Source organism: Temnothorax americanus, unplaced genomic scaffold (assembly GCF_048541705.1).
Source record: "Temnothorax americanus isolate GAGA-0224 unplaced genomic scaffold, ASM4854170v1 Scaffold15, whole genome shotgun sequence".
NCBI lineage: Eukaryota > Metazoa > Arthropoda > Insecta > Hymenoptera > Formicidae > Temnothorax > Temnothorax americanus.
Genome location: NW_027509286.1, coordinates 394,431 through 406,803, shown reverse-complemented (window position 1 = coordinate 406,803; position 12,373 = coordinate 394,431). Strand labels below are relative to the sequence as shown.

At 44.6% G+C, this 12,373-nt stretch overlaps 2 protein-coding genes across 5 annotated transcripts in view; one reads left to right on the top strand and one right to left on the bottom strand.

The window, feature by feature from the left end:
• Positions 1-7,915, bottom strand: part of LOC143895255 (uncharacterized) — a 43,594-nt gene extending 35,679 nt beyond the window's left edge. The window contains exons 1-6 of one of the 2 annotated variants that reach the window (XM_077402272.1): positions 7,227-7,915; positions 6,620-6,746; positions 6,365-6,494; positions 6,091-6,267; positions 5,641-5,842; positions 5,432-5,565 (exon numbers count right to left, since the gene is read on the bottom strand). In XM_077402272.1, coding sequence (XP_077258398.1) covers positions 5,432-5,565; positions 5,641-5,842; positions 6,091-6,267; positions 6,365-6,494; positions 6,620-6,746; positions 7,227-7,245 — 789 coding nt within the window. In that variant the 5' untranslated portion in view covers positions 7,246-7,915. Of the gene's footprint in view, positions 1-5,431; positions 5,566-5,640; positions 5,843-6,090; positions 6,268-6,364; positions 6,495-6,619; positions 6,747-7,033; positions 7,125-7,226 lie in introns of those variants that run through there. The other variant, XM_077402273.1, reaches the window with a different exon arrangement.
• Positions 7,916-7,941: 26 nt separating this feature from the next.
• Cog1 (conserved oligomeric Golgi complex subunit 1) lies at positions 7,942-12,281 on the top strand. Of its 3 annotated transcripts, XM_077402275.1 has the most exons (10): positions 7,942-8,336; positions 8,510-8,677; positions 8,778-9,060; positions 9,132-9,333; positions 9,411-9,827; positions 9,899-10,805; positions 10,886-11,165; positions 11,243-11,452; positions 11,556-11,602; positions 11,954-12,281. In XM_077402275.1, exons 1-9 carry the CDS (start codon positions 8,200-8,202, stop codon positions 11,571-11,573), a joined length of 2,622 nt encoding a protein of 873 aa, XP_077258401.1. In that variant the 5' UTR covers positions 7,942-8,199; the 3' UTR covers positions 11,574-11,602; positions 11,954-12,281. The 3 variants fall into 3 exon arrangements, with proteins under 3 accessions (XP_077258401.1, XP_077258400.1, XP_077258402.1); XM_077402274.1 differs by lacking the exon at positions 11,556-11,602; XM_077402276.1 differs by lacking the exons at positions 7,942-8,336; positions 8,510-8,677; positions 11,556-11,602 and having other exon boundaries at positions 8,841-9,064.
• Positions 12,282-12,373: the final 92 nt, after the last annotated feature.

Sequence of the window (12,373 nt, the reverse complement as noted above, 5' to 3'; positions counted from 1 at the left end):
TCTATTTAAATGATCCAATTCAAGCCGAGCTGTTCGTGCGGCGCACAAAATTCGCCGAGTCGCGGCTTCTATTCATCGTGATTCGTGTGATATTCTTTTCAGTACTTTATAAAACATCTCGTAATACGTCATTTGCAATTCTCTTCAGCATAAGAACAATCATCGCTCTAAGGCTTCCTTTTTTTTATGCGACCATCGAGCTATAATATGTCAAATGCGCGCTGCAAGGCTTCCCGTGACTTTCGAATATCGGAGATTTGATATTATTCATATCCTGGGAGTAAAATTCCCATTTAAAATTCCTTCTCAATTTCCTCCAAGTTGTTAACGTTAAACTGCTTGATTTAAATATCGAAACACTTCGATTCGTATATGTGGAACGGAATGCAAATTACGCGGGAGGGAAAAGAGTACCGCACTGCCAATAATTTACACCCGTATAGGCAGAGCCGCGATAAAGCAATCTCGTTCGGAGCGACAATCAAACAGATTGGTGCATATATATACGCGCACGTACCGATTTCGCGTCGCAACGCGTTATGCACCGCGCGTAATCGTAAATCTCGCATTCGCGGAGCGCCGTAAAACAAAAATATTTTAGCCGGGGTAAAAATTTTCTCTATTCCCTTTCACTTACAGAGTATACACCGCGCGCGATGGTGACGCAAGCACGACAGCACCGCGAGTTTCCATCGCGGAGTATCCTCGCGATCGGGCATCGCGTGCGCGCGATGCATACTTGACGCGAGTGATTATAGTCTTCGTATATAAAAGAAGATGCAGCCGCGTACCAGAAATCATCCGAACGTTTCACCTTTGGGCGATACTTAGTAATTTAGTCTCGTTTTAAATTCAAACGTGATTTGAAGAGAGAGAGAGAGAGAGACCGAGCCTTTTTAACGCAATATATTCAAATTGCAGGTGTATTGGTGTAAACGCGAATAAGATCACGTCCGGGACCTTCCACTCGCGCAGCTGCTAACCGAGTTATCCAGGCCGTCCTCACCTCATTTCTCGTCGCGTTCTTATTGGGCGTCCCGCTGTATTCCACGGTAGAGCAGCTTCGGTTTTGTCAATGGTCGGATTTGCGGTTTCGCGAGCATCTCGTAAATTTTCGAGAACGGAGTTCTAACGGCGTACCGCGAAAGAGTTATACCCGCCTATAAGAGGTGACCAAATTACGTATCGCTGATAAAGCTCGTAAAGCGTGTATATCGTTATCGAACACGTAGCCGTTTGAACTTTGAATTCAAGTTGGTATTGTTTCTATCTACGAATCTGTTGCAATCTTATCGCGAATGTTAACGAATTCTATCACGCGCTGTTACGAAGACAACAGGCAGAGTTTACAAAATTCGCACAAAGCTAACAATACGAAACATCGTCGAAAAGTATCATCGAACATAATCATGTGACGTACAAATACTATATTGATTACTCCATCGATAAATTTATAAGATCAATTCCGATAAATTTAACCCGCGATGAATATTTCATCACCGCAATGCCTGATGCGCGGAAGGTCGATTTGTAGAATCGAATTAAACGTAAACATCAGGCAGAAAAAGGTATTGCAGTTTCACTTGTGCACACTTGTGCGTTTTGCATAATCACACGGATGTCGTATCAATCGCGAATCTAATCTGCAAACTGAACGTTACGCACGATACGCGGGGATAGAAAACGAGACTAATTTCCACCGCGTGGCTTGAACTTGCCTCGCCACCAATTCGATCTATTTAAAATCTGTTACACAGCGCCGCTCGCGAAAAATCCGTCTTACGTTTCTAACGCGAGAGATAGATTTTTCTCTCTCTCGAAACGAGGGCAATCGTTCTAATGTCGCGCGAGTATGCGGAGTTGCGTGTGGTGTGACGAAAGGCCGTGTGCGCGCTTCCAAAAATACTCTCAACTGGTTCAAAAGCCAAACGGCTACTGTCCGGCATCGCGGCTTCGCATTTTCTCCGAGTTCGGGCATCTGAATGGTTGCGTCGGCGAATCGTCCCAGATATTAATTAGCCATTACAGCCGGATGGACGTTAACGTCAAGCCGACTGATGTTCTCCCCCCCCCCCCGACTTTCTCTTTTAAGCGATATGCAACTGGCAAATAACTGGCAAACGAGTTACTTGACGATATTGTGACGTAAGGGTATCGTGGGCACACGGATAGAAAGTCGAAAGGACGGGAGGGCACAATTACCTTCGCCCTTTCCTCCGTGACAGATAATTAAATTTAAATTTAATGCAAAACGATTAGAGGCGATATCCGGGAATCCGCGCGATTACCGGATACTCCGCGCGACCGGCTCCCATAAAATTCCACAAAGATCTACTTTCTCTTTATACGGACAATTCCGCGTTGAACTCGCTTGACCTCGAACGACCGACTTCAACGTCCACGAATGTCGTTCAACGGAGAATCCACGCACCGCGTGGGTACTGGGTATGGAGTGTCGATGACCAAACGCAGCGGGAAAATAATATGTGGACCGGAGAGCTCGAGAGCGTAATAAGATCGGAGCGCACGAACGAGAGGATCGATGTGTGCTCGAGGTATGCAATTAAAGTATATGATAAGTATACCGCCCGATCGGAACGCGCACGGACTTTCCGGTTTCCATGATCTTAATCTTGACGATAACAACTGTTATTATTATTTTATGTGCTGCGCTTTATCGAATACTATTGACGTAATATCGAAAATAAAACACCGAGTAAAACGCGAGTATAACGTAACTTTTTGTACGACAATTTTCCTTTCGTTTTTTACACCCGCATGAAAGGAAAATCCGATAAGTTAATACGAACGGTTTCTCGTTCGAGAGCCAAGCGGCGGCACGATCATAGATGCATTGCTCAGATTGGGCCAATAGCGTTTGTAATTGCTTCATTGTTTCATTGTGGTTTTTTTTTGTCGGTGTAACAATAACGGGACAAATATCACGACGAATCTCAGTCATGCCGCGCCGGGGAATTAAAAGCGCGGATGCTCGGAAATGGCTCAAGGTGCGTTATCTCGAATGAAAAACTCTGAATGGAAGCGGATCGACGCCGACGGAGGAAATTGGGCTTCGGTTAGCAACAACGCGCGTAAAATATATTGAGATGGATGCAACGAGTTCGCCAGACAGGAAAATACAAGCGCGTATCTCCCTCTCTGGATCGGAGCACTCGGAACACCGACTTTCACGTTCTAAATTCCATTATCTTTGCCCGCGCACTTTTTACGTTCACGTGCCTCGAAACAATGCTGCTTTAATCAGCGGCTAGATCAACGGGGCGGCGAGGCAATTCGATCGATACTTCGAATACGAGCTCCGTGGAAGCTTCCTCGTTAGATAAGATAAAACGATATAAGTTTTCCATTCGGTCGAGCTTACCAAAATGCATATCCACTATGCCGAGGAGGAAGAGCGCACCGGCGCGCCGTTGTACGGTCAGCGCGAAAGCGAGACGACGTGTCGAGACCAACACGCGCGTATCCAGCTATCCACAAGAAGGAGGAACCACGCGAGAGAAGAAACGAGGAGCGACCGTGGAGCATCCCCGCACGCTGTAGCACTACGAGCACTCGCGAACGAAGCGCATCTTTCTTTCTTTCTTTTTCTTCACAGCCGGCACGGACAGAGGACGGGACGACGAGACGGGTCGAGGAGCGTCGTTTCTCTCAAACGCCTCGAACCCCCGGTCCCCCGCTTCCACGCGGCGATTTCGTCGCACTCGTGCTCGTCACGACGCATGAATGACTCCTTCGCCACGCCGCGCCGCGCGGGGTCACGCCAGGGTTCGTTCGCGGTAATCAGCGGCGACGGCGGCGGAGAAACCACGTCGAATGGACCGCGCGAAGAAGTTCGAGCTCCGAGTCGTTGCCGTGGTATGTCTCGGTTAGACGGGACGGACGGACGGACGGACGGATGGAAAAACGAGTAGGAGGCGAAGGAAGAAGGAGAGAGAGAGAGAGAGAGAGAGAGAGAGAGAGAGAGAGAGAGAGAGAGAGAGAGAGAGAGAGAGAGAGAGAGAGAGAGAGAGAGAGAGAGAGCCCGAGCGGCGGTGGCCGGTTAGACCCGACACCCGTAGGAAGAAGAAACTCCGGTCTGGCTGACCCACGGATACCCACGGCGATTATGACCGTGGATTCCTCCCCGAGATGAACTCCCGCTGCTTTTCGAGAAGGGTAAACGGAGGGGGGTTGCTCTGGCGGTATAAGATGCCGGTGATACGTGAGGTCGTGAGCCGGAAAGCCAGCCGAGCCACGCGTTGCACACAGAGACCCTACGTGAGGGATACCGCGATCACACAGGTCGAAACACAAAAGACGCGCACCATTTGCGTTTAAATATAGCGGACGCTCTAGAAAAAAGGGAGATGAGAACTAGACGGAAACGGAAAGAGACGCGAAAAGAACCGGGGAAGAGATGAACGTGGAGGGGAAGAAAGAAAGAAAGAAGAGAGGACGAGAAGGAAGGGAACCTTGGATCAACGTGCTCGTTGTTAACGTGCCCGTCCACCGGCGGCGACCGTGGAACGGCGAACTCTGTCGGCTCGCGCAGCCGGCAGGCAGCTGCTTAGTCTCCTCGGTCTCTCCAGCGCGCAACGAAGCGCATCGTTTGCGTCCGAACGCGAACCTTCGGCAAAGATCGGAGCCCGGAACAAAACAACAAACGTGGGGGACTGTGGGGTACGCGGGTACGCGCCGCCGAGCGTTCGCTCCCCACTCCCAGCTGAGTTAGCTTGTGAGTACGCCGTCACATCCGTTCCTCTCGTTAGCCTTAGCTTAGCTGTTGGCCTGTTGCGTTGGCCGGTCTCTCAAGCCAGCGAAAATTCAGCCCGGTGCGCCACGCACGTGCTCCAACCAACGCAGCATTATTCTTAGCACGTATTCCGCCGAATCGTGCCGCTTCCTAGCATTCGCCGCTTCGCCGTTAACAATTAAATCGGTTAATAAACGGGTGGCCTCAGCTAGTAAAGCTAAAAATCACCAGCATATTTATATGCTCCGTTCCGCTTCGCGCGCATTTTACGCTATCCAATTTACTTAGGGAAAGAAAAACAGGAAGACAAGAACAAGCGCATGCACAAAAGTTACCCGAGGGGAACTTTAAAGACGTTCACCTGTCTTTATAGTGACTTACAATAAAATTTTTAAACATTAATTTGTTTATCATTTAATTCTAATATATAGAAAAACGATCATGTTGGAACATATGCTATATATATGTTTCTATACAAAAACATTTTTTTCTACAAGCGGACTGATCTTTCCTATAGTAAAATGAAACAAAGAAAAATAAAAGGGAGACCTCAAAGGGACATCTGTCCGTAAAATGTGAACCACGTGGTGAAATTTGACGACGAATAAGAAAGACAGAATGAGACGCTAATAATTACGTTACTACCTGAATACAATAATAATAGAAAGCGGTACTTACCATGAGCTCCAGCGCTTTTTCCTCCAGTTCCGGCAGAGTCCAGTTGACGCAGAAATTCGAAGGTTTCAAAAGTGGAAGACGCGACTCCATTTCTCGTAACCATTTTCTCAGACATTTTACTTCACGTTCGAAGTCTGGAACAAATCGATCACGCGTACATTGGCAAACATGCGAGAGACACGTAATTTTTTTAAGGGGACAACACGTACCCGCCGATATATCTTGTTGACTAGATACTGGTCGGTCTATGGGCGCCATAATTTGCTCAACTAGTTCCCATTTTGCGTTCAAGTGATCTACACGCCACGCCACTTCGTCTTTCAAAGCAGGGGCGCGAGAAATTAATTTTTCCGCTTGCTCATTGAACAATTTGCGTCTGTACGCCTTGCGTCGCAGCTCCTCCATGTGAGCCTAACGATTTATTCAATTTTTTAAATAATTTCAACGCCGGATTTATTTAATTTTCTATTTGGAATATCTATATCCATATGTTTGCGCGAGCGTTACTTCTGCAGTAACTTACGATAATTCCTCCATGTAAACGGGGTTCTGTAGTAAATGATGACGATTGACTCCGCGTAAACAAGGGAATTGTTGTAAGTTACTACAGAAGTAACGCTCGCGTAAACGTAGTATATGTCAGATTCACCGATACATACCGCACGCAGGCTTTTGTCTAGAAGATTTTCTTCCTTAGAATAGACCACTTCTTGAAGGAATCTTAACCACGAGTAAAGCTCTGAAAATTGATCGCTGACTTCCTTTAAATTCCACGATTGCGTCGACACGTCCGTTTCGTCCCACGTCAGTTCACCAGTCAGTTCACCATTCGCTTCCTAAAAATATTGAAAATAATTCAACGTTTGTATCTTCTCACGCTAAATCTCTATGCATAAGTTTGACAAACTTGTAAGCTAAATCTCAAAAACTTACCTTGCAAGTTTCGATTAAATTAGTATCCATAATATAATCATAATTAGGTCTTATAGCCGCCCAAAAGTCATCTTTGCAGTCTTCGTAGTTTATCCACATTCTTTCCACGTTTGTTTGCTTCGGATCTTTCCTAGAAACACACGTACGAGTTGGTTTAATCATCACCAGCATCCACGCGCGCGCGCGCGCGCGCGCACGGCTAAATAAGAGATCTAGCATGACTAATTTCAGTGACTAATATTAATAGAATCAAACCTTTTCTTGGTAAGACTGTTGTACAGCCTTTCCGTCGTTGTCCTGACATGTCTCTGCCTTTCCAAGCTTTGACTATTTGGCTGAAGCGACGGTAGTGAGGCACTCATCCTTTTTCTCTCGTGGTAATCTGCATTCAAAATATACCGAACGTAACAAGATTATCATTTTCCGACTCGGAACAAATTTATATTAAAAAAATGTCAATCTATCCCCCCGACAGGCCGGTTTACCATATTGAGACATCACACCCAGGAGTCGCGCATATAGGCACGTTTTGTACCCTGAAATAATTTATTTCTAAACACCGTCGCAATTCCTTTTAAGGTACGTGTACGTACGTATCGCTCAAGGAGGAAGGAGAAATTTCGCATATAAGACCCCGAGGCAAATTCGTTTGGCAAATATAACCCCTACCTCGAAACTTTCGTTCTCGTCCAACGCCGATTCTTCGCGCCGAGCGCGAAAATAGCAACGCGGCGCGAGTCCTTGCGGCTTGCGGCGAACGCGCTAATTCCGGAAAAAGAAAAAAAGGGGCGAGAAGAAAGTCGCGGAGCGGCTCAACTTTGCCATTTGTCCGTCGTCGGAGTCGCGAGATAGGCATGCTCACCCGTGTTGTCGACGGTCATCGGGGTCCCCGATTTAGGTTGTTTTCGGCCCGGTAGCGCGCATCACCGCTACCGTCTCGCCGACGACGAAACCGCGATGCCGAGACGATGGGGAGACCGGAGAGCTGCTCTCGACGTCGTCGGTGGCTCGGGCTCGGTGGTGGGGTGCCCGCCTGCCCGCGCACACATCCGTAGACCCGAGGGGACACGCGACACCTGCTGCGTCGCCACGCCACGCGGGTGGGGAACGTCACCGGGCGACGAAAAATCTCATCGCTCGCGGAGCGGAGCGGATCCCCGAGACCGAGACCGGAAGGAAGGCGGGCAGCGGCAGACGGGTGGCGGCGATCGTGGATCGTCCGCGCGACGGCGCTACGCCGACGACATAACCTTCCTCGGGACGTCCTCCGGACTATCCGCGACACGCGACGCGACGCGAGTCACGCGAGACGAATCCGCCGGAGTTTCCCACGGCGACGAAGAGCCGCCGCATACCAAAATAGCGGGTCGCAGGATCGCGGCGTTCCTCCTCGTCCGCGGCAGCGATTCCGACGTTTCGGGGACCTCGGGGGTGGGTGATCCTCGTCGCCGGGCCACCGTACGCGCGAGAACTCGGAATTTGCACTCGGCACCGTCCTCGACGGGGCGCCTGCCTGCCTCGTCGACTTGTTAGCTGTACTTGGCTGTATACTCGACGTCAGGCACGAGCCTTCCCCCTGATAAGCATTTTCGGAGCACGTAACTCCCAGAGGGAGAGCCGCAGGTGCAGGGCGAGTACAGGTGCGGCGCCGACTAACGGACGTCCGCCGGATGACGTTTCCACGGCTCCACGGGGCGTTTATCGATACACGATAAAACAGCCGATGGCGGTCTAACCTCTGCAACCTGCGATCTAACCTGTGGGCGGACGTGGGCAGACGTGGGATTTCTTGTTAATCATCGAGATAGAGAGAGAGTGCACGAAACGTTAGAAATATGACGGCGACGAATTACCTCGACTTGGACATAAACAAGTTGTTCGAGCAGCACACCGTCAAGGAGATCGAGGAGATTCAGAAAAAGATTCAACTGGAAAGCGACAGGAAGAAAATAGAATTGCGAACGTTGGTTGGGTAAGGCTCCCTCTCACCTAGCTCAATTTGGCTTACAATTAAATCTTTTTTAACTATTAAAACGCACATTTTTTTATAAAAGTTTACCCAAGTTTGTCTTGTCACTTTAAAATTTACAAAAAGGTGCATAGAGTTATATCAAATCTGTTGGTTTTCATATTAATGATTTTCAGGGAAAGATATCGAGACTTGATTTTGGCTGCTGACACAATTGGAAAGATGAAGATCACGTCTGAGAAAGTCACCGCAAGAATCGCTGATATAGAGGACAGATTTAGGGAATTGCAAAAGAAGTATCTTATTGGTTTTAAAACCGAGCCGATCGAAGATAAGCTGGACAAGTATTCTTCTTTAAATATCGCTCGCCGCACATGTTATCTGAATGCATACGAAATGAAACATTTATGTCAGCAATGGAATTCAAACTGTAATTTTTTGTAGGAGGGGACACGTTTTTCACTCCGTTATCATCCAAATCAAAATCCTGATGGACATTCCGCGATACATTTGGACGAGCATTGAGAATCAGAATTTATTATTTGCCACTCAGTTATACGTAATAGCGCAACATATAAATTACAGTCTAATGTTCGAAGTCGGCAGCACCGAGCTGTTGCACAGATATCCAATTGTTTTGAAGCAGTGGGATGTCATTATGCAGTTTAGGAGCGTCATATCCAACGAATGCAAAAAAATATTGCAGTCGTTGGACGTTTCGACCACAGTTGGTATACAAATTGTTGCTTACTTCGTGATATTTAATTGTTAGGTACTAATGATACATTTACCTTGTAGAATGCCGCAAACTGCTTGGCATCTCTCGTGTTTCTGAATGAATCGTCGTTAGCAAATCTTTTAGAAAGATTAATATCCTCGAGAAGCCGTGCCGTCGAATCTGTCGTTAAAGGAGAAAGTCACGACAGTGTCAAAAATAAGCTGAAGTTATGTATGAAGATACTTATACAAACTGTGCACTTAATATATTCATGCTTTATAAGTAAGTAACTTATTTGTTTTACGATCTCAATGCAGCAAACAGAAAATATCGTTCTCAACTATTTTACATGATTACAGATGCGGATAATGCGCCTGGAGGTTTAGTCCTGCAGTTTATAACAGACATAAAAGATCAAGAAGCGTATTTTTTGCTATCGCAGTTGGATTTAGATCGAGATTTACTCGAAAAGTTCCTGCCACCCGTTACCAAACACCATAAACCATTCGTTCAGGATGTACCGAAAAACTTTTCTTTATCGGCTCTTCAAGATGGCGTTAAATCTTGGTTGGATTGGGTGAACGATTTTTCGAATCACGAGGTCACCAAATTATTAGATTTGATAGTTTCTATCAAAGGCCTGTACAATGTTCGGGAAGAAGCCATCAGCGTGAATCTGCCTGAAAATTGGAATTCCATATGGGAAGAGCTTTCATTACCGAGAATAAGTTTCTGGATGGAATTCTTCCAGCCTGTTATAACTAAACGAGCAAAATGTAATTATATTTATATAAAAAGGTAAAGATACTATTTTATTTTTCAATAATTAACGATGATTTGTCAATAGGTATTATAACGAATAAATGGGCTGATGCGCTGGCCGATTTAAAATCCGATATAGCAGAATTGCTCGATAAAGTAGCGCGTGATAAATTTGAATTTCCGGAACACGATTTACGATGGTTTGTGTGGAAAGATTCCCCCACTGACATTCCGCAGAAACTTACAAAAAACGGTGGATTGGACAACAAGAGGTCCTTGCTAATGAAAGCTAAAGGATTTTCCCCAAACGTGATGAAATTGTGCGAAAAATTCGACGAAAGTCTATATGCGCTATTGTCCGATCTCGAGCACTATTTATACGAGACTGAACGAGTGATAACGATAAAAGATAATTTACTTTCGGCGAACGTATCTTTAATTGCAAGTTCATTCTCCGATCGTAATGAAGTCCAAGAACATTTGCAAGTAATCAGCGCCGGAAAGATCGAAGACCTTGTACAATTTATGAGGAACACATCCGTCGATGACAAACCCAAACGCGGTCAAAGCGATATAAACGCTATAGTTTCAGCAAGATTTCTCTTTGCATTAACTACTTTGTGTCCGAATTTAAACAAGTGTTTTACATCGTCGAAAATATCTGGACTCGCCATCACGAATGTCAAGTGGCAAGCTGTTTGCGACAATCTAAAGGAAGAAAGTACTTGCATGTGGTCCATTTGGGCTAATATATATAAAGTTAAAATATCTGAGCATATGAAGAAATATATATTGAGAGAGCCAATCGATGGATTGCGCGTCCATTGGATCGTATCGGAATGGGAGAAAGTTACCATCGAGGAAGAATCCGGAGAAGGAAAACGAATAAAATCTGAAATTTTGATACCGTATCAGCCATCGATACCCTTGCAAAAATTCTTGACCGCCATCTGCAAAGATTTAAATAAAATTATACCTCATACGCTTCCAAGGTAAGTAAATGACGCAACACCGTCCAACACAGATCGAGACACTTCATTTTTCATGATATATCACGTTTCTCAAATTTTAGGAGGGTACTGCGGCAAATTATCGAAAGCATCATTACGGAATTATTTAATTATTATCTTAATGCGTCTAAAAACATGGACCTCAGACAAAAGCAAGCGTTTCAAGTACTATACGATATAAGATATTGTACGTTGCTCATGGTGCCCCATGGAAACAAAGTTCTTAATGAATTATCAATCAAAACGTCCGATGCGGTGCTTGCGAGAATAGATCCATTCGACTACGATGTCTTCAATCCGTTTATCCACACCAACGTTAAAAAATCCGTTCAAAGATCTTTGGTTAGTATATTATTAATAAAGCTAGAGGTTTAATTTATGTGATAACCATGAGAGATTTAAAATATCTAATTTTTTAGTTGATATTTGGAAACTTGGTCAGTCATTTAGAACAATTGCATTCGACGTTGGGTGCACGCAACGAACATACCAGCAATGACAATGGAAAAATCGAACCGCCTGCAGTACTCGCAGTTTGTACAGGAGCACCATGGTTTCCGCCATTAACTGTAACCGCTCCAACGAGGACGTTGCCAATTTTGTCGGTGCCAATACCTGATAAAACGCAGGTACGTATCGAATACTCGTATATTTCGGTTATACAATTAATGGCAAAATTGTCAAATTAAAATACATTTATTATTGTCTGAATAAACATATACCTATTCCTAGATTTTGCTCTTTGATTGAGATAAAAATATCACGAATGTATAGATTTGGTAAGCCCGTAAAGTGATTTGCATGGCGTGATTTTGCAACTAATCAATTTTGAATTAATGCAATTATATAATTTTATTTATCCGTTTATGTTACCCATCATTTTTATTTCAAAGGATGAAAAAGCAACATAGAAATTATGTTACATTGATTTGTTAGGAAAAAATATAATAGTATTGTAATTAAATGCAATTTAAATAACAGCTACTATACAGCTAGAATCTCAACGTGATTTAATAAATGTTTCTATATAAATGTGTCTATTTTTACGAGATCACGAATGGTACTAACAGTTTTGCAAATATGTATATAAATGATTATCTTTTTATATCGAAATATGCATTTATTTGCAGCGTAAGAAAATAACGAAGGAGCAGGCGAAAAATGACTCGACCAGTGCCATAAAATCCGGGGCGGCTGCGTTTTTCGGTGCGATGGGATCAGATTGGTTCGGCAGCAGCAATTAACCGTTTTTGTTTTAGGAAGATTGTAAATATTGTGTCATGTATGATACATTGTAAATAATGACGTTAGTCTTTTAGAAGGCATAAGTATGTCTTTCTACCGTGCATCTATTATCTGTTTTATACCAATGAAAATTAATCTATACATATGTATTATAAAGTTCAATAGAATACTTGATTTTTCAAACGAAATACAATTGATATTTATAAATCAAAAGGTGGCAACGTTTCTTTTTCTCACAGTTCAATTTTTCTTACAAGTCTGTGTCATTAATTATATGTTTCTACAAGGTAACTGGACTGAGAATC

Bases quoted from the DNA above. Each gene is read 5' to 3' on its own strand.
- Cog1 (XM_077402274.1), top strand. From the start codon at position 8,200: ATGACGGCGACGAATTACCTCGACTTGGACATAAACAAGTTGTTCGAG. The intron at 9,061-9,131 runs GTTGGTATACAA...TTTACCTTGTAG, and splicing joins CGTTGGACGTTTCGACCACA to AATGCCGCAAACTGCTTGGC. The intron at 10,806-10,885 runs GTAAGTAAATGA...CTCAAATTTTAG, and splicing joins ATACCTCATACGCTTCCAAG to GAGGGTACTGCGGCAAATTA.